General features: G+C 36.4%; 1 protein-coding gene across 2 annotated transcripts in view; it reads right to left on the bottom strand.

Annotated features, from left to right (window-relative positions):
• Positions 1-12075: 12075 nt before the first annotated feature.
• Positions 12076-24638, bottom strand: part of LOC133642603 (suppressor of cytokine signaling 3-like) — a 60631-nt gene continuing 48068 nt past the window's right edge. Inside the window, exons 1-2 of one of the 2 annotated variants that reach the window (XM_062036892.1) lie at positions 17567-17721; positions 12077-13459 (exon numbers count right to left, since the gene is read on the bottom strand). In XM_062036892.1, the coding sequence (XP_061892876.1) occupies positions 12758-13378 (621 nt within the window). In that variant the 5' untranslated portion in view covers positions 13379-13459; positions 17567-17721 and the 3' untranslated portion in view covers positions 12077-12757. Of the gene's footprint in view, positions 13460-17566; positions 17722-24638 lie in introns of those variants that run through there. The other variant, XM_062036893.1, reaches the window with a different exon arrangement.

The raw sequence follows: 24638 nt of genomic DNA, 5'->3' as shown, positions 1-24638 counted from the left end.
CAGCTAAAATTATGCACAAAGCAAACTATAACCTGCTACCCAAGAATATACAACAATTCTTCTCAACAAAAGAGGAGAAATATAATCTTAGAGAAAAATGTAATTTAAAACATTTGTACGCACGTACAACACTTAAGACCTTCAGTATATCAGTATGTGGAATTAAATTATGGAATGGATTAAGCAAAGCAATCAAACAATGTACTAATATGATCCACTTCAAGAAACTCTTCAAACTTAAAGTGTTTACAAAGTACAAAGAAGAAGAACCATGACAAACATTCTCAATTTATTTCATCCATTCATTCATTCATTCTTAAAGTAATCTTACTTATCTCATCATATGAAATATGACTTTCTTCACCAATTATTATTATTAAATTCTTACTATTATTTTTTTTATTTTTTTTATTGTGATTACATATGGAGTTTATTGTGAAAAAATTGAGAACAGGAAGTGAATAAAAAAAGTTTCAGCAACTGTTATGTAAAGAAAAGGGGTAGGATTAAATAAGCTCTGCTTCTTCCTACTCCTTTTCGAACATGTTGAAAAGAGAAACTGGAAATTGTGATGTATCATGTTGTATGCTTGCATGTTCGAAATAAACTCAAACTCAACTCAACTCAACTCAACTCAATGGTACAATTAGGGATGTCTGATAATATCGATTATCGGCCGATGAATGCGTTAAAATGTAATATCGGAAATTATCGGTATCGGTTTTTTTATTATCTGTATCGGTTTTTTTTTTTTTTTTTTTTTTGGTTTTTTATTAAATCAACATAAAAAACACCAGATACACTTACAATTAGTGCACCAACCCAAAAAACCTCCCTACCCCCATTTCTTTCTGTTATCAATATTCTGGTTCCTACATTATATATCAATATATATCAATACAGTCTGCAAGGGATACAGTCCGTAAGCACACATGATTGTGGGTGCTGCTGGTCCACTAATAGTACTAACCTTTAACAGTTAATTTTACTCATTTTCATTAATTACTAGTTTCTATGTAACTGTTTTTATATTGTTTTACTTTATTTTTTATTCAAGAATTTTTTTTTAATTTAGTTATCTTATTTTATTATTATTTTTAAAAAGTACCTTATCTTCACCATACCTGGTTGTCCAAATTAGGCATAATAATGTGTTAATTCCACGACTGCATATATCGGTTGATATCGGTATCGGTTGATATCGGTATCGGTAATTAAAGAGTTGGACAATATCGGAATATCGGATATCGGCAAAAAGCCATTATCGGACATCCCTAGGTACAATGTGTTTGCTCATTGGCTCAGAAGGCTAATTGATGATTAGAAAAACCCTTGTGCAATCATGTTCACACATCTGAAAATAGTTTAGCTCGTTACAGAAGCTACAAAACTGACCTTCCTTTGAGCAGATTGAGTTTCTGGAGCATCACATTTGTGGGGTCAATTAAACGCTCAAAATGGCCAGAAAAAGAGAACTTTCATCTGAAACTCGACAGTCTAGTCTTGTTCGTAGAAATGAAGGCTATTCCACAAAATTGTTTGGGTGACCCCAAACTTTTGAACGGTAGTGTACTTGTTGGTCACAAAAAACATTCATTGAAGTTTGGTTCTTTTATGAATTTATTATGGCTCTACTGAAAATGTGAGCAAATCTGCTGGGTCAAAAGTATACATACAGCAATGTTAATATTTGCTTACATGTCCCTTGGCCATCCACAAGCTTCTGCTTGAATTTTTGACCACTCCTCTTGACAAAATTGGTGCAGTTCAGCTAAATGTGTTGGTTTTCTGACATGGACTTGTTTCTTCAGCGTTGTCCGCACGTTTAAGTCAGGACTTTGGGAAGGCCATTCTAAAACCTTAATTCTAGCCTGATTGAGCCATTCCTTTACCACTTTTGACGTGTGTTTGGGGGTCATTGTCCTGTTGGAACACCCAACTGCGCCCAAGACCCAACCTCCGGGCTGAAGAATTTGGAGGTAATCCTCCTTTTTCATTGTCCCATTTACTCTCTGTAAAGCACCAGTCCCATTGGCAGCAAAACAGGCCCAGAGCATAATACTACCACCACCATGCTTGACGGTAGGCCTGGTGTTCCTGGGATTATGTTTTCCTGTCTCTGTTTCCTGTCAGCGCTCTTATTTTGGTTATTTCCTGATTATCTCCCTGAGTGCTTTGTCCCCTCAGCTGTGGCTGATTGGCACCTGGCCACACCTGGTGTCAATCAGTCAGCAGCTATTTGAACCTGCATTCCTCTCCAGTCAGTGCTGGATTATTGTCACTACTACCTGTCATAATACTGTTTACTTTTGTTCACTCTGCTCATGTCATAGTTCCTTCGTGTCACAGTAAGTTGAGAGTTAGCCTTTGTGCTATTTTAGTTCATAGCCAAGTTTGTTCTCCGCCTTGTGCACGCCTTTTGTTTGTACCCTTTTGTTTGTTTTTTTTGCTATAGTGTTAAATTAAATTGTGCTTTCTCGCACAATGCCTTCCGCCTTCTCTGCATCCTGGGGTTTGTCACCAACACACTGACAGATTAAAGGCCTCACCTTTTCTCCTTCAAACACATTGCTGGGTATTGTGGCCAAACAGCTCAATTTTTGTTTCATCTGACATCACGTGGACAAAGATAAGACCTTCTGGAGGAAAGTTCTGTGGTCAGATGAAACAAAAATTGAGCTGTTTGGCCACAATACCCAGCAATATGTATGGAGGAGAAAGGGTGAGGTCTTTAATCCCAGGAACACCAAACGTACCGTCAATCATGGTGGTGGTAGTATTATGCTCTGGGCCTGTTTTGCTGCCAATGGAACTGGTGCTTTACAGAGAGTGAATTGGACAATGAAAAAGGAGGATTATCTCCACATTCTTCAGGACAACCTAAAATCATCAACCTGGAGGTTGGGTCTTGGGCGCAGTTGGGTGTTCCAACAGGACAATGACCCCAAACACACAACAAAAGTGGTAAAAGAATGGCTAAATCAGGCTAGAATTAAGGTCCGGATCATGTTTTCTGTTTGTTTTGGACTCCTTCAGTACCTGTTTGAGCACCTTTGAATTTGTTACCATGGCTACTTATGATTTTCACCTGCCTCTAGTTTTCGGGACGCTCACCTGTTTCTAATCAAGAGACATTATTTAAGCCTGCCTTTGCCGGTCACTCGTCCTGGAATTCTTTGTTTGCTTCACGCTCTTCACATAAGTTTTACTTGTCTCCTAGCCCAGTGGTTCTCAAACGGGGGTACGTGTACCCCTGGGGGTACTTGAAGGTATGCCAAGGGGTACGTGAGATTTTTTTTAAATATTCTAAAAATAGCAGCAATTCAAAAATCCTTCATAAATATATTTATTGAATAATACTTCAACAAAATATGAATGTAAGTTCATAAACTGAACATGAAATCAAATAGGCTATTCCATTCATTACAATGCAACAATGCAACAATGCAATAATATTCAGTGTTGACAGCTAGATTTTTTGTGGACATGTTCCATAAATATTGATGTTAAAGATTTATTTTTTTGTAAAGAAATGTTTAGAATTAAGTTCATGAATCCAGTTGAATCTCTATTACAATCCCCAAAGAGGGCACTTTAAGTTGATGATTACTTCTATGTGTAGAAATCTTTATTTATAATTGAATCACTTGTTTATTTTTCAACAAGTTTTTAGTTATTTTTATATCTTTTTTTCCAAATAGTTCAAGAAAGACCACTACAAATGAGCAATATTTTGCACTGTTATACAATTTAATAAATCAGAAACTGATGACATAGTGCTGTATTTTACTTCATCTCTTTTTTTTCCAACCAAAAATGCTTTGCTCTGATTAGGGGTACTTGAATTAAAAAAATGTTCACAGGGAGTACATCACTGAAAAAAGGTTGAGAACCACTGTCCTAGCCCATGCTAAGTTTAGTTTTGAGTGCGATTGGAATGGCTCAATCAGGCTAGGATTAAGGTTTTAGAATGGCCTTCCCAAAGTCCTGACTTAAACGTGTGGACAATGCTGAAGAAACAAGTCCATGTCAGAAAACCAACAAATGTAGCTGAACTGCACCAATTTTGTCAAGAGGAGTGGTCAAAAATTCAAGCAGAAGCTTGTGGATGGCTACCAAAAGCGCCTTATTGCAGTGAAACTTGCCAAGGAACATGTAAGCACAGGGGTGTCCAAACTTTTTCCACTGAGGGCCGCACATGGAAAAATTAAAGCATACGGGGGCCATTTTGATATTTTTCATTTTCAAACCATAACAAAATATATGGATTTTTTTAGGGATCCCGGGGACCATAAAGGGTCTAAGTCATTAAAATGTCAAAAACAAGTCAAATTATTATTATTTTATTTATATAACGCTTACAGTAAATCTGTACAGTATATCAACTTCAGGTTGGTATAAAGTTTAAAAAAACCAAAAAGGTTTTATGCTGTTTCTGTCAAAGACAACTTAGTTTTTTTATAATAAAACTGAAATATGCAGTATTTCCCCCACTGCCCAAAACATTCAGAAAGCAATGTTTAATGTGACGTAATTAGAGCCTTAAAAATACCAATAATGCAGGACACCGTTGATTTTAATTAATTATTATTTTTGAGTAATCACAGTGAAAAGATAAATAAAATCCCATTAAATACAGTGGGGCAAAAAAGTATTTAGTCAGCCACCCATTGATTGTCAATGGGTGGCTGACTAAATACTTTTTTGCCCCACTGTATATTTGGGATCACTCAGAAAGTGATACATTTTTATTAGTTTTTTTTTTTTACTTTCAACACTTAAGTTACGAGCTCATCTTCAGATATATCTGTCGATTTCACGTTTGAACTATTATTTTGATTGTTTTATGCTCTTTTGTCAAATAAAATGTTGATGTTTTTGTACGGCAACCACACAATATATGCAATATTTCCCACATAAAACATTTTAAAGTGAAATATTTGAAATAATCGGAGCCTTGAATAGGTCAATAATTCATTATAACATTGATTTTTTTTTATTTATTTTTTTGGAGCAATGGCAAAAAAAGAAAAAAGAAAGATAGACAAAAGTAAGGCTGCAGCTAACGATTATTTTTCTATCGATTAATCTATAGATTATTTTTTTCGATTAATCGGTTAATCTATAGATTATTTTTCGATTAATCTATAGATTATTTTTCCTTTTACCGATTATTTTTTTATTCAAAATGAAGATGAAAAAATAAATGTAGGCCCGTTTTTTCAAACTGCATGGCTTTTATTTACAAAAAAAAAGAAGTATGGCCACTCAGTCAACATTGACAACAACATGACTAAATATTCTGTAATAATGTAAACATTTAAAACTTTTAACATTTAACAAAATTAAAAGTAGCTTATTTGCTTTTTAATGTGCAAATATAAAAGTCAACATCCAGTGCAAATCTTAATATTCTGCAATAGTATAAGCATTTCAAAAGTAAAAGTATTGCTTATTTTGATTTAAAATGTGAAAAAATAAAGATAAACATCCAATACAAAAAAGTGCAAAACGAAATATTCTGTAACAGTGTAAACATTTCAACAAAAGTGAAAGTATTGCTTATTTGCTAAAATGTGCAAAAATAAAGATAAACATCCAATACAAAAAAGTGCCAATCTAAATATTCTGGAGCACTGTAAACATTAAGTATTGCTTTTAAAATGTGCAAAATAAACATCCAGTCCAACACAGTACACAATAACCAATTCTACTCATTCCAGTGAGTGTCTAACAGTTGTAATGAAGAAAGGTTAGCATGTCTACTTGCTTTGCTTCTTTTCTTGTTTACAATATTCCCAGCAGCTGAAAATAGGCGCTCAGAAGGGGTCGATGTGGCTGGAACTGAGAGGTAATTAGCCTTCACCTCAAGCCAGGACTGCGAGTGAGCTGAGCTGCAGTTTATATTTCTAGAAGGTCAACGGGCTCATAGTGATGTTACTAGTAGTTGACTGGGAGGTGTTTATTATCATTTGGGGAGAGTCCGCTGCCTGATGCTCACCTGCTAAACACCTATCTGCTCCACGCTGAAGCGCTGACTACATGCGCTCTGAATACACACTGCTGATTGGCTGATAATGCTTTGTGTGTACCAATCAGATGGATTGTGTGGGTGGGACAATGCTGCGTGTGTACCAATCAGATGGTTGTGTGGGTGGGACCATGCTGCGTGCTGAGACAGAGGCAGAGGAGCGAAGCAGCTTGTTAAGACTTTAGCAGCTAAAGTTAGCTTTAGCTTAGAAACCCCCGTACCGAACCGAAAGCCCCCTACCGAAACGGTTCAATACAAAACACGTACCGTTACACCCCTAGCAGATACAAATGACACATTCATGTTTTTGTGTAATGATGACAACGTATGCTCGCGCGGACGATTGACTAGTTGACGGTTTTCTTTTCAAATGTTCGTTCATAGCCGTTGTGCTGCTATGATAGGCCATTTCCGCTCGACACAGTGTGCATACAACAACATTATTAGGCCGTTTATTGAAATACTCCCACACTTTTGACCACTTTTGGCATGCTTCCCCCCCCCCCCCCCCCCCCCCCCCGCTCGCATCGTCTGCTTTGATCGTCTGCTTTGCGCTTCGCCATGACGGTAGTGTGACGTAAATATGCGACGCGTCGACGCACAAAAACGGCGTCGACGTATTTACGTAACCGATGACGTCGACTACGTCGACGCGTCGTTTCAGCCTTAGACAAAAGAGAGAAAAAAAAAGCCTGCATGGTAGCTTTGTGTCAACATTGCAACTTTTTCTAGTTAGATTTCACCTCGTTCCACTTTTTTAAATGTTTTTTTAATTTTTGCAATAGCATTTCCAGAATGTGTGGCGGGCCGGTAAACAATTAGCTGCGGGCCGCAAATGGCCCCCGGGGCCGCACTTTGAACACCCCTGATGTAAGCAAATATTAACATTGCTGTATGTATACTTTTGACCCAGCAGATTTGCTCACATTTTCAGTAGAGCCATAATAAATTCATAAAAGAATGTTTTTTGTGACCAACAAGTATGTGCTCCAATCACTCTATCACACCAAAATAAGAGTGGTAGAAATTATTGGAAGCTCAAGACAGCCAGTAAACGTTTACATTTAGTGTATGTAAACTTTTGCCCACGACTAAGTGAAGACGCATGCACAATTCGTGGCCCTTCTCTTCCAACAACTCTCAGCTCACACCTTCATGTCTACAGCAATACCTCGCGGAGATGGAGGTAGAGCAACAACAGCTGTCCACTGACAGCTCAATTGGCTGAGAGCAAAAGTGCTGTGGAAGCAGGTAGAGTCGGAGCGCCCTTCCCGTAACTGCGCTGGAGGTTACGGTGGATTCCCGCTCATCTGTCATTTCAGCAGGTTGCTGTATACGTTCACAAGCTCTCATTCGCCGCCGTCTGAGTGGCTGTGTTGACCATCAGTCATCTTAAAGAAATGTCGTCAAGTAGTGAATAATGGACGTGCTTTGTGATCTGTTAGCATTTGCGGTTAATTAACATCATATTGTGAAAGTCCAGTCCATAGTGGATCTAACATAATAGTGAGAGTCCAGTCCATAGTGGGGCCAGCAGGAGACCGTCCCGAGCAGCAGCGCAGAGATGTCCCCAACCGATGCACAGGCGAGCGGTCCACCCCGGGTCCCGACTCTGGACAGCCAGCACTTCATCCATGGCCACCAGTTTGATTGTATTTTAACATCAATTTTTAGAAATATTATGTGCTTTCTATTGCCTCATTAAGGCTTCATTTTATGCAATTCATACTGACTGAATTGAGAATGTGCAATGAAACCCCCTCAAAGTCAAAAAAGTACAGATTAAAAAAAATTATAAACAAAAAAATATTTTTTTTGTTCTTACCCAGTAACAAGCGGTAGAAAATGGATTGATGGATGGGTGAAAAAGGACAGATTAAGAAAAAAAATTATTTAAAAAAATATATATATATATAAAATTGTTTTTTTTACCCAATAGCAAGGGGTAGAAAATGGATTGATGGATGGGTGAAAAAGGACAGAATGAAAAAAATAATTAAACAAAAAAACATATTTTTTTTCTTTCTTTTTTTTTTTACCCAGTAACAAGCGGTAGAAAATGGATTGATGGATGGGTGGTAAAAGGACAGATTAAAAAATAACAATAATTTAAAAAATATTTATTTATTTTTTTTTACCCAGTAACAAGTGCTATAAAATGGATTGATGAATGGGTGAAAAAGGACAGATTAAGAAATTATATATATATATATATATATATATATATATATATATATATATATATATATATATATATATATATATATATATATATAATTTTTTTATTTTACTTGTATTTATTTTTATTCTTAATCTGTCCTTTTGCACCCATCCATCAATCCATTTTCCAAAAAAAAAAAAAAATTGTATATATATATATATATATTTATATATATATATATATATATATATAAAATGTTTTTTGTTTTTTTTTTACCCAGTAGCAAGCGGTAGAAAATGCATTGATGGATGGGTGAAAAAGGACAGATTAAGAAAGAACATTTATATATATATATATATATATATAATGTTGGGGGGGTTTTTTTTGGGGGGGGGGGCTTTACCCAGTAACAAGCGGTAGAAAGTAGATTGATGGATGGGCGAAAAAGGACAGATTAAAAAAAATAATAATTAAAAAAATATATTTTTATTTTTTTAACCCAGTAACAAGCAGTAGAAAACGGATTGATGGATGGGTGAAAAAGGACAGATTAAAAAATAATAATTTAAAAAATATATTTATATTATTTCTTTACCCAGTAACAAGTGGGAGAAAATGGATTGATGGATGGGTGAAAAAGGACAGATAAAAAAAAATATATTTTTTTTTTTAAAACATTTTAAAAAAATGTTTACCCAGTAACAAGCGGTAGAAAATGGATTGATGGATAGGTGAAAAAGGACAGATTTTTTAAAAAAGTTATGAAAAAAATTAAAATAACAAAATAAAACCTTTTTTTTATTTTTATTTTTTTTACTCGGGACGCTGGCGGGCCGTAGTTTGGGGACCCCTGGTCTAGTATGTTCACTATCTTATTTAAGGACAAAATTGCAATAACAAACATATGTTTAATGTACTCTAAGATTTTTTTGTTCAAATTAAGCCAATAATGCAATTTTTTTTGTGGTCCCCCTTATTTAGAAAAGTACCGAAAAGTACTGAAAAGTATCGAAAAGTATCAAAATACATTTTGGTACCGGTACTAAAATATTGGTATCGGGACAACACTACTTCATGTTGGAAATAAAAAGCAGTATATAGCAGGACTATTGTGCCAATATTACTTTGGGTTCCATTCCATTTAGGACTAATTTGAGAAAAATAGGAATACACAAAGGCCGAAACTAGGGCGAGGAAAACTGCAATGGAGGGAACACAAAAGAAGCTTGCAATAACAGAAAGAAGACGAGGACATTTGTCATCAAACGCTGCACACAAAGGGAAGACAATTGTGGTAAATTCACACCACAAACACCATTGTGGTGCTTGTCTAGGTGGTGTCAGTCACAACATTCCCGAACATTAAACTACTTACAGTCAAACTTTCTGCCGGGTGAGTCACAAGTGTCGATTGCAGGTATAGTCGTGCGGAACGTGTCATAAGACAAGGCCCATTTCTGAGAAGTGGCGTACACATGCTGATGTGTGTTGTTATTGTGTGAGTGTGCAGGAGCATGCTGGCTGCAACGCCACAAGAGGGAATTGGCAAACCAGAGAAAGCCTCATCATACGGATAATTCCGTTTATTGCTGTCTGCAAGTGCCGTGTTGACTTCAAAGCAGGAAGAACTTACCTGCATTCTGCTCTCGTGTTCCGGAAAAGCTTTTTCAAGGAGGGATTCACCTGAAATATAGAAGAAAGTCTTTGAAGGTTGTTGTTAAAAGCACTTCCTCCTAAGTGCAATAATACTTTCATCATAACCACTCTTTTTCATTTCTAAGTGTATGTTTTTTGTTAGATGCACACATGGGATGTCATCAGATTTTGTATTTACAGTACGGGTAGTAACACAATATTATTCAAACAAATCCAAAAGTTTATGGGGATTCCTAAAAAAAAAAAAGTATTAATATCATATTAATATTGTGAATGTTGTCTGTCTGTGTTGGCCCTATGATGAGGTGGCAACTTGTCCAGGGTGTACCCCACCTTCCGCCCGAATGCAGCTGAGATAGTCTCCAGCACCCCCCATGACCCCGAAAGGGACAAGCAGTAGCAAATGGATGGATGGAAAATCTATTAAATTGTTTACTATGCATTAATTATATAATGTATTTAAAAATTAAGATGATCCAGATGGCCAGCGTCCAAAATCCGGCACGCGGGAAGTCCCAAGTAAAAAAAAAATTATATATATATATATATATATATATATATATATATATATATATATATATATATATATATATATATATATATATATATATATATATATATATATATATATATATATATATGTGTGTATATATTTTTTTTATTTATTTATTTTTTATTTTTTTTATATATATATATTTTAAATATATATATATATATATATATATATATATATATATATATATATATATATATATATATATATATATATATATACAGGATTTTTTTTATTTAAAGAAAAATTACTTTTCTAATCCATTTTCTACCGCTTGTTACTTGTTACAATAATGTGACATCATACATATACATAAACATACATACATACATACATAGATATATATATATATATATATATATATATATATATATATATATATACATATATACATACATACATATATATACATATATATATATATACATATACATAAACATATACATACATACATACATACATACATACATACATATATATATATATATATACATATATATATATATATATATATATATATATATATATATATACATACATATATATATATATACATAAACATATACATATACATACATACATACATATATATATATACATACATATATATACATATATATATATATATATATATATATATATATATATATATATATATATATATTAGGGCTGCAACTAACAACTAATTTGATAATCGATTAATCTGTTGATTATTACTTTGATTAATCGATTATAATCGGATAAAAGAGACAAACTACATTTCTATCCTTTCCAGTATTTTATTGAAAAAAAACAGCATACTGGCACCATACTGATTTTGATTATTGTTTCTCAGCTGTTTGTAAATGTTGCAGTTTATAAATAAAGGTTTATAAAAAAAAAAAGAAATACATTTTTTTTTAAAGTAGCCTCTGCGCATGCGCATAGCATAAATCCAACGAATCGATGACTAAATTAATTGCCAACTATTTTTATAATCGATTTAATCGATTAGTTGTTGCAGCCCTAATATATATATATATATATATGTGTGTATATATACACACATATATGTGTGTATGTATATATATATATATATATATATATATATATATATATATATATATATATATATATATATATATATATATATATATATATATATATATATATATATATATATATATATATATGTGTGTGTGTGTGTGTGTGTGTGTGTGTGTGTCTATATATATATGTGTGTGTATATATATATATATATATATATATATATATATATATATATATATATATATATATATATATATATATATATGTGTGTACCAAATTTTTTTAACCCGATGCAGCCCCCTAGTCAGAAAGTTTGGGGACTCCTGATCTAACTAATATACAAAGGATTCTCAAGCTGTGGTACGCCAAATAATCACTGGATTAAAGTACAGTGTTTTATTTCCCTATATTCAAACACAGTGCTACTGCTCAAACTGTGTGTAATGTTACAGGGGCCAAAAATATTGATTATACTTAACCCTCTGCCTTGTTTTTAATGAATACTTGGGCCTACTACGCTACTGTATTTTAATGTGGGTCATTATGGTGGGATTTGGAGAACCAAGTTTTTTTCACTGTGAAAGAAAGTCTGAGAACCACTGGAACGGATCACAAAAACAGGAATGCAAAGTCATTCAGTAGAAAAATAACATTCTTTATTATAAATTACTGAAATGTTGATCCAAGTATAAATAAGTGCAAAGTTGTGTTTACTTCGTCAACCTTAAAGCATTGGACGCCAGCGCTGTGGCGGGCAAAAAAGTACATCTTTATAAAAGAGAGCGAGACAACACCTGTGTCATTTTGTCTTCAATGTAAACATGGTTTGACGTCTCCAAAAAAAAAAAAAAAAGACAATCAAATAAGACCACGTCTCGTCAACGGAGACGCTTCATTTAAATACATTCATTGGCGAGCAGTGGCGTTCCTGTCAGTGCCCCCGAAACAATAATTACACTGCATTTTGGTTCCCATTCTGGACCCAAAGAACCTGTTGTCGTTTTGCTCAAGTAATCTACCACCGTGTAGGATTCAGTCAAAGTTCAGCCTTTTTAAAAAAAAAAAAAAAGCTGGTCCAAAGGTGAAGCCACTCTGCCGGTAAAGCCTGTGGCATTCCCAGAATGCACTGGGAGGAAGATTCCAGGGCGCCGGACGGACGTCAGCAACACAAACAAAAGACCCCGGAGGCCTCACAGTGCATTGTTAGCAGCATCATTAGAGGAGGACTTCAGTCTATGTGCAGTGAGTGCACCCTCTTCTTGGCCACCCCGTCCTCAACTGGACCTGCAGGGGACGATGGACTTTTCCGAACCAAAAACCAGTCCCTTTAAATGGGGGCGTCGTAATCCTGCAGGAATTCCCTCAGAGGATGAGGAAGTTGGTCTCTTTTGGAGGAAATATCCAAATGTCCGTTGACGGTTTTCCTGCACAGGTGCTGCAACGTGGACAGGCTGCAAGCTAGGGGCTTGACCAGCTCCAGGGGGACCTTCTCGCCGCCGGTGTAAATATAGTCCACGTTCCCGGTCCGGGTGTTCCCCTTGCTCTGGGGCATGTAGTAGTGCACCAGCTTGAGGATGCAGTCAAAGTGGGGTATCAGGTGAATGTTCTTGGGGTCCGTTTGCAGGTAAAAGGAGGCGGCGTCGCATTGCACGCGGAGGTTCTTGGTGCCCGACGCCGTCTTGATGCTGAGGGTGAACAGGTGCCGGTTGTCCGAGCTGTCCCGGACGAGGAACGTGCCCGTGTTCTCGGCGCCCAGCAGGGCGTTGGCCTCCTTGCCCGTGATGGCGCCCCAGTAGAAGCCGCTTTCCTTCAGCTTGTGCAACGTGGCCAGGACCATCTGGTACTGGGCCTTGGACGCGAACGTCTTGTAACGCTGAGGCAGCCGCGTGTTGGGAGAGTCCGAGTGGCTGCTGCTCATGGCGGGGAAGCACTTGCTGAGAGTTACCATGGCGCTGTGACCGGTTCTGAGGCCTGGGGAGCACTGGGCACCACAGAAGAGGACTATGGGGAGATGATGGTGAGCGGACACCTAAGGAGGCAAGAGAAGGACAAGGGTTAGTCGGGACTGGAGCAGCTTATTATTGGACTTTTTAGCCTTAGTACATAGCACAGTATACATTGACTTCTAATGCATAGATATGACAGTCCTGTTTCCCTATTTCTAGTCCACACTCGAGCAAAAAGACGTACACAAATTCCCTTCAAAGTCCAGTATTAGCTCTTACTGTGTGAACCTCATTTACTATACCTTTTTTTTACAAGTTTTACAAGTTTAGGGGTAAGGTTTCCCTATTTCTAGTCCGCACTCTAGCAAAAATAGCTACACAAATTCCCTTTGAAGTACAATATTAGCTCTTAGTGTGTGTACCTCCTTTACAAGTTTTACAAGTTTAGGGGTAAGGTTTCCCTATTTCTAGTCCACACTCGAGCAAAAAGAGGTACACAAATTCCCCTTTAAGTCCATTATTAGCTCTTATTGTGTGTACCTCCTTTACTATACCTCTCTTTTACAAGTTTTACAAGTTTAGGGGTAAGGGTTCCCTATTTCTAGTCCGCACTCTAGCAAAAATAGCTACACAAATTCCCTTTGAAGTACAATATTAGCTCTTAGTGTGTGTACCTCCTTTACAAGTTTTAAAAGTTTAGGGGTAAGGTTTCCCTATTTCTAGTCCACACTCGAGCAAAAAGAGGTACACAAATTCCCCTTTAAGTCCATTATTAGCTCTTATTGTGTGTACCTCCTTTACTATACCTCTCTTTTACAAGTTTTACAAGTTTAGGGGTAAGGGTTCCCTATTTCTAGTCCGCACTCTAGCAAAAATAGCTACACAAATTCCCTTTGAAGTACAATATTAGCTCTTAGTGTGTGTACCTCCTTTACTATACCTCTCTTTTACAAGTTTTACAAGTTTAGGGGTAAGGTTTCCCTATTTCTAGTCCGCACTCTAGCAAAAATAGCTACACAAATTCCCTTTGAAGTACAATATTAGCTCTTATTGTGTGTACCTCCTTTACTATACCTCTCTTTTACAAGTTTTACAAGTTTAGGGGTAAGGTTTCCCTATTTCTAGTCCGCACTCTAGCAAAAATAGCTACACAAATTCCCTTTGAAGTACAGTATTGGCTCTTAGTGTGTGTACCTCCTTTACAAGTTTTACAAGTTTAGGGGTAAGGTTTCCCTATTTCTAGTCCACACTCGAGCAAAAAGAGGTACACAAATTCCCCTTTAAGTCCATTATTAGCTCTTATTGTGTGTACCTCCTTTACTATACCTCTCTTTTACAAGTTTTACAAGTTTAGGGGTAAGGTTTCCCTATTTCTAGTCCGCACTAGCAAAAATAGCTACACAAATTCCCTTTGAAGTACAATATTAGCTCTTAGTGTGTGTACCTCCTTTACTATACCTCTCTTTTACAAGTTTTACAAGTTTAGGGGTAAGGTTTCCCTATTTCTAGTCCGCACTCTAGCAAAAATAGCTACACAAATTCCCTTTGAAGTACAGTATTGGCTCTTAGTGTGTGTACCTCCTTTACAAGTTTTACAAGTTTAGGGGTAAGGTTTCCCTATTTCTAGTCCACACTCGAGCAAAAAGAGGTACACAAATTCCCCTTTAAGTCCATTATTAGCTCTTATTGTGTGTACCTCCTTTACTATACCTCTCTTTTACAAGTTTTACAAGTTTAGGGGTAAGGTTTCCCTATTTCTAGTCCGCACTCTAGCAAAAATAGCTACACAAATTCCCTTTGAAGTACAATATTAGCTCTTAGTGTGTGTACCTCCTTTACTATACCTTTCTTTTACAAGTTTTACAAGTTTAGGGGTAAGGTATCCCTATTTCTAGTCCGCACTCTAGCAAAAATAGCTACACAAATTCCCTTTGAAGTACAGTATTAGCTCTTAGTGTGTGTACCTCCTTTACAAGTTTTACAAGTTTAGGGGTAAGGTTTCCCTATTTCTAGTCCACACTCGAGCAAAAAGAGGTACACAAATTCCCCTTTAAGTCCATTATTAGCTCTTATTGTGTGTACCTCCTTTACTATACCTCTCTTTTACAAGTTTTACAAGTTTAGGGGTAAGGTTTCCCTATTTCTAGTCCGCACTCTGGCAAAAATAGCTACACAAATTCCCTTTGAAGTACAGTATTAGCTCTTAGTGTGTGTACCTCCTTTACAAGTTTTACAAGTTTAGGGGTAAGGTTTCCCTATTTCTAGTCCACACTCGAGCAAAAAGAGGTACACAAATTCCCCTTTAAGTCCATTATTAGCTCTTACTGTGTGTACCTCCTTTACTATACCTCTCTTTTACAAGTTTTACAAGTTTAGGGGTAAGGTTTCCCTATTTCTAGTCCGCACTCTAGCAAAAATAGCTACACAAATTCCCTTTGAAGTACAATATTAGCTCTTAGTGTGTGTACCTCCTTTACAAGTTTTACAAGTTTAGAGGTAAGGTTTCCCTATTTCTAGTCCACACTCGAGCAAAAAGAGGTACACAAATTCCCCTTTAAGTCCATTATTAGCTCTTATTGTGTGTACCTCCTTTACTATACCTTTCTTTTACAAGTTTTACAAGTTTAGGGGTAAGGTTTCCCTATTTCTAGTCCACACTCGAGCAAAAAGAGGTACACAAATTCCCCTTTAAGTCCATTATTAGCTCTTATTGTGTGTACCTCCTTTACTATACCTTTCTTTTACAAGTTTTACAAGTTTAGGGGTAAGGTTTCCCTATTTCTAGACCGCACTCTAGCAAAAAGAGGTACACAAATTCCATTTGAAGTACAATATTAGCTCTTACTGTGTGTACCTCCTTTACTATACCTTTCTTTTACAAGTTTTACAAGTTTAGGGGTAAGGTTTCCCTATTTCTAGTCCGCACTCTAGCAAAAAGAGGTACAGAAATTCACTTTGAAGTCCAGTATTAGCTCTTACTTTGTGTACCTCCTTTACTTTACCTTTCTTTTACAAGTTTTACAAGTTTAGGGGTAAGGTTTCCCTATTTCTAGTCCACACTCTAGCAAAAAGAGGTACAGAAATTCACTTTGAAGTCCAGTATTAGCTCTTACTTTGTGTACCTCCTCTACTTTACCTTTCTTTTACAAGTTTTACAAGTTTAGGGGTAAGGTTTCCCTATTTCTTGTCCACACTCTAGCAAAAAGGGGTACACAAATTCCCTTCGAAGTCCAGTATTAGCTCCTACTGTGTATAGCTCCCATACTATAGATATTTTTCTAACAAATGAAAAAGTGTAAAAGTTTTTACAACTTTAGGGGTATGGTTTCCCTATTTCTAGTCCATACTCTTGCAAAAAGAGGTACACAAATTCCCTTTGAAGTCCAGTATTAGCTCTTACTGTGTGTAGCTCCCATACTATATATCTCTTTCTAACAAATGAAAAAGTATAAAAGTTTTTACAACATTAGGGATATGGTTTCCCTATTTCTAGTCCATACTCTGGCAAAAAGAGGTACACAAATTCCCTTTGAACTCCAGTATTAGCTCTTACTGTGTATAGTCCCCATACTATACATCTATTTCTAACATACTCAAAAAGTACAAAAGTTTTTACAACTTTAGGGGTAAGGTTTCCCTATTTCTAGTCCATACTCTAGCAAAAAGAGGTACACAAATTCCTTTTGAAGTCCAGTATTAGCTCTTACTGTGTATAGCTCCCATACTATACATCTATTTCTAACATACTCAAAAAGTACAAAAGTTTTTACAATTTAAGGGGTATGGTTTCCCCTATTTCTAGTCCACACTTTAGCAAAAAAAATCCCTAGCTATAAGATAAGTTTTCTCTTTTTCCTGGCAGGGAAACCTCTATTCTTGGGAGAGAAGAAACACAGCATTGTGTTTGACTCTAGCTTGAAATGAGAAGCCTGTGTCTAGAGTACAGTCTAGTACAATACACTTTGAATATAACTTTTTTTTAAAAAGTACAAGTGGCCACTTCACTTCGTCTCTCTTCTGAGCTTTGTGCTCAACTTTGAAGATGAGTTTGACTCTAAAAAGTATAATACTATACAATAATACTAATTATTGCGCGATATTTCCAGTACCGGCTTCTACACTCTGATAATACCACATAATAAACTCACCAGGGTTACTGTAAAAGTACATTCAGAATAAAAAATGCTCACCTCTTCTTTGAAGTCTTTGAAAAGTTTTTAATCCAAATGTTTTAGAAGGCCTCTGTCTTGGAAGATGTTTCAAATTCCCCAAAAAATGTTTTTTAAGAGCATGTACTTTGTTGCGGCTTTGGTAGCAGTGTGTGCAGTCTGCAGGGACACACTGCATGCTTTATAAAGGCCTGCTTAGTGTGCTTCTGGTGGGATATACAGTGACGAAGCCCCGCCCCCTCTTTCCAGTAAAGCCTCGGTGTGCTGGCAGATTGACAGGAAGCTCTTTTTTGTTTTCTTTTTCTGTCTCTCTCTCTCTCGTTCTCTTTTTTTTCTCATTCCTGTTCTGTGAGGCACATTTACTCCTCTGCTCCTCCCCCTTGATCTAGCTGAATGAGCTCCACTTTTTTTTTTTTTATTCCACCTTTTATTCATCTCTTTCTTCCCCACACATCCAAAAAAAAAAAGAAGAGATGATGTGTTTATTATTTTCATAATTAGGTTGAAGTTCCTCTTTATCGTCCATTGTGTGAGGTAATGATTCAGTCTTTGCAGAAAGCGTTTGTGTAATCACCTTCTGAGAAATTCTTTGTAACAGTATTCTGTAACAATAAACTCACCAGGGTGTGATGCCCTGGCTGGCCACAGGGGGCGCCAGAATTCACTTTCAACACAGTATAGTATTTAATGCAGTGTTTTTCAACTTTTTTCGAGCCGAGGCGCATTTTTTGCGTTGAAAAAATCCGGAGACAGACCTCCAGCAGAAATCATTTAAAAACTAAACACATTTGACAGTAAAAAGTTGCAATTAGGGATGTCCGACAATGACTTTTTGCCGATATCCGATATTCCGATATTGTCCAACTCTTTAATTACCGATACCGATATCAACCGATACTGATGTATACAGTCGTGGAATTAACACATTATTATGCCTAATTTGGACAACCAGGTATGGTGAAGAAAAGGTCCTTTTTAAAAAAAATTATAAAATAAAATAAGATAAATAAATTAAAAACATTTTCTTGAATAAAAAAATAAATTAAAACAATATAAAAACAGTTACATAGAAACTAGTAATTAATGAAAATGAGTCAAATTAACTGTTAAAGGTTAGTACTATTAGTGGACCAGCAGCACGCACAATCATGTGTGCTTACGGACTGTATCCCTTGCAGACTGTATTGATATATATTGATATATAATGTAGGAACCAGAATATTAATAACAGAAAGGAACAACCCTTTTGTGTGAATGAGTGTGAATGGGGTGGGAGGTTTTTTGGGTTGGTGCACTAATTGTAAGTGTATCTTGTGTTTTTTATGTTGATATAATTTTAAAACAAAATAAATAAATAAATAAACGATACCAATAATTTTAAAAAATGATACCGATAATTTCCGATATTACATTTTAAAGCATTTATCGGCCTATCTCTAGTTGCAATTGTTGGATATCAATCAATCAATCAATGTTTATTTATACAGCCCTGAATCACAAGTGTCTCAAAGGGCTGCACAAGCCACAACGACATCCTCCGTTCAGATCAAGGAAAAACTCAACCCAGTGGGATGACAATGAGAAACCTTGGAGAGGACCCCAGATGTGGGTGACCCCCCCTCTAGGGGAGACCGGTGCAATGGACGTGGAGTGGGTCCAGCATAAAATAATGAAAGTCCAGTCCATAGTGGATCCAACATAATAGTGTGAGTCCAGTCCATAGTGGATCTAACATAATAGTGAGAGTCCAGTCCATAGTGGATCCAACATAATAGTGTGAGAGTCCAGTCCATAGTGGATCTAACATAATAGTGAGAGTCCAGTCCATAGTGGATCTAACATAATAGTGAGAGTCCAGTCCATTATGGATCTAACATAGTGAGAGTCCAGTCCATAGTGGATCTAATAGTGGATCTAACATAATAGTGAGAGTCCAGTCCATAGTGGATCTAACATAATAGTGTGAGAGTCCAGTCCATAGTGGATCTAACATAATAGTGAGAGTCCAGTCCATAGTGGATCCAACATAATAGTGAGAGTCCAGTCCATAGTGGGGCCAGCAGGAGACCATCCCGAGCGGAGACGGGTCAGCAGCGCAGAGATGTCCCCTACCGATGCACAGGCGAGCGGTCCACCCTGGGTCCCGACTCAGGATATCACTTTAAACCATAACCAACCATGCATCAATATAGCTCTTGTCTCAAAGTAGGTGTACTGTCACCACCTGTCACATCACACCCTGACTTATTTTGTGTTTTCTTGTGTGTAGTGTGTATGTTTTTCCCTTTTTTTGGTATTTTCCTGTAGCAGTTTCATGTCTTCCTTTGCGCGATCTACTTTGTTTTAGCAATCAAGAATATTTCAGTTGTTTTTATCCTTCTTTGTGGGGACATTGTTGATTGTCATGTCATGTTCGGATGTACTTTGTGGACGCCGTCTTTGCTCTACAGTAAGTCTTTGCTGTCGTCCAGCATTCTGTTTTTGTTTACTTTGTAGCCAGTTCCGTTTTAGTTTTGTTCTGCATAGCCTTCCCTAAGCTTCAATGCCTTTTCTTAGGGGCACTCACCTTTTGTTTATTTTTGGTTAAAGCATTAGACACCTTTTTACCTGCACCCTGCCTCCCGCTGTGCCCGACATTTACAAAGCAATTAGCCACCGATCATTGATCATTTTCGACAGATGTACTAACATCATGTGGTTTGTTTTGTACATATGTAGCATCATCTACAAAGATACAAAGAATTGCTGTTGCGACATCCAGTGGACACATTTAGAACAGCAGTTTCTTTCATTCAAAAATTTTTGGTTAATTCTTATACTCAGCAAACTCATCCCGCGGGCCGGATAAAACCTGTTCGCGGGCCTGATCCAGACCTCGGGCCGTACGTTTGACACCCCTGATTTAATGCTTCCATAGATGGGGAGGAATATGGCAGTATAGTACAGAGTAAAATTCCGGCTGGTATCGGCAATACCGATCCGATACAGATACTTTGTGCAAATGTACCTCTTGAGTTTTTTGGGGGTTTTTTGAGTTTGTGTTTATTTGGAACATGCATGCATACAACATGATACATCATAATTTCCAGTTTCTCTATTCAACGTGTTCGAAAAGGAGTAGGAAGAAGCTGAGCTCATTTACTCCTACCCCTTTTCCTTTACATAGCAGTTGCTAAAAGTTTTGTTCACTTCCTGTTCTCAATTTATTCACAATATACTCCATAAGTAATAACATTAAAAATAAATAATAGTGAGATAAGTAAGATTATCTAGAAAATGAATGGATGGATGGATGCAATAAATTCAGAATGTTTGTCATGGTTCTTCTTCTTTGTACTTTGTAAACACTTTAAGTTTGAAGAGTTTCTTGAAGTGGATCATATTAGTACATTGTTTGATTTCTTTGCTTAATCCATTCCATCATTTAATTCCACATACGGATATACTGAAGGTCTTAAGTGTTGTACGCGCGTACAAATCTTTTAAATTACATTTTTCTCTAAGGTTATATTTCTCCTCTTGTTGAGAAGAATTGTTGTACATTCTTGGGTAGCAGATTATAGTTTGGTTTGTGTATAATTTTAGCTGTTTGCAAATTCACTATGTCGTGGAATTTTAGTATTTTAGATTTAATAAATAAAGGGTTTGTATGTTCTCTATATCCAACATTATGTATTATTCTAACTGATCTTTTTTGTAACACAGTTAATGAATGAAGTGTACTTTTGCAGTTATTTCCCCATATTTCTGCACAATAACTCAGATATGGTAACACTAGCGAGCAGTAGAGAATATGAAGGGATTTTTGGTCTAGAACATGTTTTGCTGTATTCATTATTGACGTGTTTCTTGCTACTTTATGTTGTATATTTTTTACATGAGATTTCCAGTTAATTTTATCATCTATCATTATACCTAGACATTTGGTTTCCTTTACTCTTTCAATTTCTATTCCATCTATTTGTATTTGTCTTTCCCTTCTACTGTTACCAAATAGCATTATTAGGGACCAAGTCTCTTTGGGACAGAGGACCCTATTGTATTTCTAGCGTTTTATTATTATACCGCCGCCTCTTTGAGCTGTAATTTGACCCCCTTAACATGCTTCAAAACTCACCAAATTGGACACACACATCAGGACTGGCAAAAAATTGCGACCTAATCAAAAAACCAAACCCCAAAACTCAAAATTGCGCTCTAGCGCGCCCTAGGAAGAAAACACAGACAAAACTGCCTGTAACTCCCAGTAGGAATGTCGTAGAGACATGAAACAAAAACCTCTATGTAGGTCTCACTTAGACCTATATTTCATACACTGACAACCCCCAGCAAAAATCCACAGGAATTTTGCAATTGCCCCTTCAAAACAAGAGTTGAGTAAAAACAGTCACCTTTTTTCAAACATTATCTCCTCTGAGCGCGTTTGTCGTGTCGGCTTCAAATTAGCACAGGAGAGAGATTGAACCCCTCTGATTAAAAGTTGATGAAAGAGTTTTAATTACTGCTCCGGTTTGGATTTTATGAGCCCTCAAAGTCGGTCCCGTCCATCGCTGCTTGCAGCTTTAATTTTAGTTGTGTCTGCTAAAATGTAAAAAGTTGTGTTATTTATTAGATAATATCCACTACATACTATTTATTACTGTTATAATTGTATTATTATTATTATTGTTATTATTATGTTAGTTAATATTATATATTTATTTATTTCAAACTCTGAAGTATATTGAGGTAGAGACTTGAATAACAATGGAACAGGGGAAAAAATTCATACAAAGTTTTGTACACAAAAATGGTGTTTTAAACCATAAGAAAATGAAACATTAAAAAAAAATTTTTTTAAATGAGATAAGAACTACTATTAGAATAAAAAGTAAGTCACTGTTCCGTTACATGAACAGGTTCATGTGAAAATACTGAACATGTTGCAAATAAGCCAATAATGCAATTTTTTGTGGTCCCCTTTATTTATAAAAGTTCTGAAAAGTATCGAAATAATTTTGGTATCGGGACAACACTAAAAAGTATCGATATTTTGATTTGAGAATCGATATTAGAGCACAAAGATCTGGTATTGGCGATATGGATATGTCGGTATATATCCGCACATCACTACTTTATGCAAATACAGAAACTTTTGCATGTAAAAAAATATATATATACATTTTAAGACAATAAATTAATCCTAGCATTCATCCTAATTGCTAGCCTATGTTGTCATCAAAACGTTGGTGTAGGACGGTCTGGCTCTCCGGGATGACTGAGCGTGCAGAGATGACTTCAGAGCGTCATGCAAAGACAAAGTCGTCTTTAGCAATTATGAGCATGAGTGAGAAGGTGCTCATGTCGTACACATCAGACCCCACCTTGCTGACTCAGACATGATTTACCCCCGCTAACACCAACAGCCTCAGGTAATTATTCTAGTGGAGATTCATTATTCTAATGGCTCTGATGTTTTGCCCGAAACAACTCATCCCGTTTAGTCATCGGTGCAAGTTAAAGAGTCCCTGCATCATTGTACTACCAAAAATGGAGGGCCACTCATGGCAATGTACTAACCTTGACAAATATTTAACTGAACAAGAACTGCATTTCCTTATTTAGATTTTTTCCCATCATCCACAGAACAGAACTTTCCTCCAGAAGGTCTTATCTTTGTCCATGTGATGTCAGATGAAACAAAAATTAAGATGTTTGGCCACAAAACCCAGCAATATGTTTGGAGGAGAAAAGTCGAGGCCTTTAATCCCAAGAACACCATCCCTACCGTCAAGCATGGTGGTGGTAGTATTATGCTCTGGGCCTGTTTTGCTGCCAATGGAACTGGTGCTTTACAAATGGGACAATGAAAAAGGAGGATTACCTCCAAATTCTTCAGGACAACCTAAAATCATCAGCCCGGAGGTTGGGTCTTGGGCGCAGTTGGGTGTTCCAACAGGACAATGACACCAAACACAGGTCAAAAGTGGTAAAGGAATGGCTAAATCAGGCTAGAATTAAGGTTTTAGAATGGCCTTCCCAAAGTCCTGACTAAACGTGCGGACAATGCTGAAGAAACAAGTCCATGTCAGAAAATCAACAAATTTAGCTAAATTGCACCAATTTTGTCAAGAGGAGTGGTCAAAAAGTTCACCAGAAGCTTGTGGATGGCTACCAAAAGCGCCTTATTGCAGTGAAACTTGCCAAGGGACATGTAAGCAAATATTAACATTGCTGTATGTATACTTTTGACCCAGCACATTTGCTCACATTTTCAGTAGACCCATAATAAATTCATAAAAGAACCAAACTTCATGAATGATTTTTTTGTGACCAACAAGTATGTGCTCCAATCACTCTATCACAAAAAAATAAGTTGTAGAAATTATTGGAAACTCGAGACAGCCATGACATTATGTTCTTTACAAGTGTATGTAAACTTTTGACCATGACTGTGCATGTGTACACTACCGTTTAAAAGTTTGGGGTCACATTGAAATGTCCTTATTTTTGAAGGAAAAGCACTGTACTTTTCAATGAAGATAACTCTAAACTAGTCTTAACTTTAAAGAAATACACTCTATACATTGATAATGTGGTAAATGACTATTCTAGCTGCAAATGTCTGGTTTTTGGTGCAATATCTACATAGGGGTATAGAGGCCCATTTCCAGCAACTATCACTCCAGTGTTCTAATGGTACAATGTGTTTGCTCATTGGCTCAGAAGGCTAATTGATGATTAGAAAACCCTTGTGCAATCATGTTCACACATCTGAAAACAGTTTGGCTCGTTACAGAAGCTACAAAACTGACCTTCCTTTGAGCAGATTGAGTTTCTGGAGCATCACATTTGTGGGGTCAATTAAACGCTCAAAATGGCCAGAAAAAGAGAACTTTCATCTGAAACTCGACAGTATATTCTTGTTCTTAGAAATGAAGGCTATTCCACAAAATTTTTTGGGTAACCCCAAACTTTTGAACGGTAGTGTATATATATATACAGTATATACATATATGTATATACAGTATATATATATATATATTACACGCACACATACATATATACACACACACACACACACATATATATATATATATATACATTTTATATA

This window comes from Entelurus aequoreus, linkage group LG25 (assembly GCF_033978785.1).
Source record: "Entelurus aequoreus isolate RoL-2023_Sb linkage group LG25, RoL_Eaeq_v1.1, whole genome shotgun sequence".
Classification (NCBI taxonomy): Eukaryota; Metazoa; Chordata; class Actinopteri; order Syngnathiformes; family Syngnathidae; genus Entelurus; species Entelurus aequoreus.
This window is presented reverse-complemented; position numbering and strand designations above follow the sequence as displayed.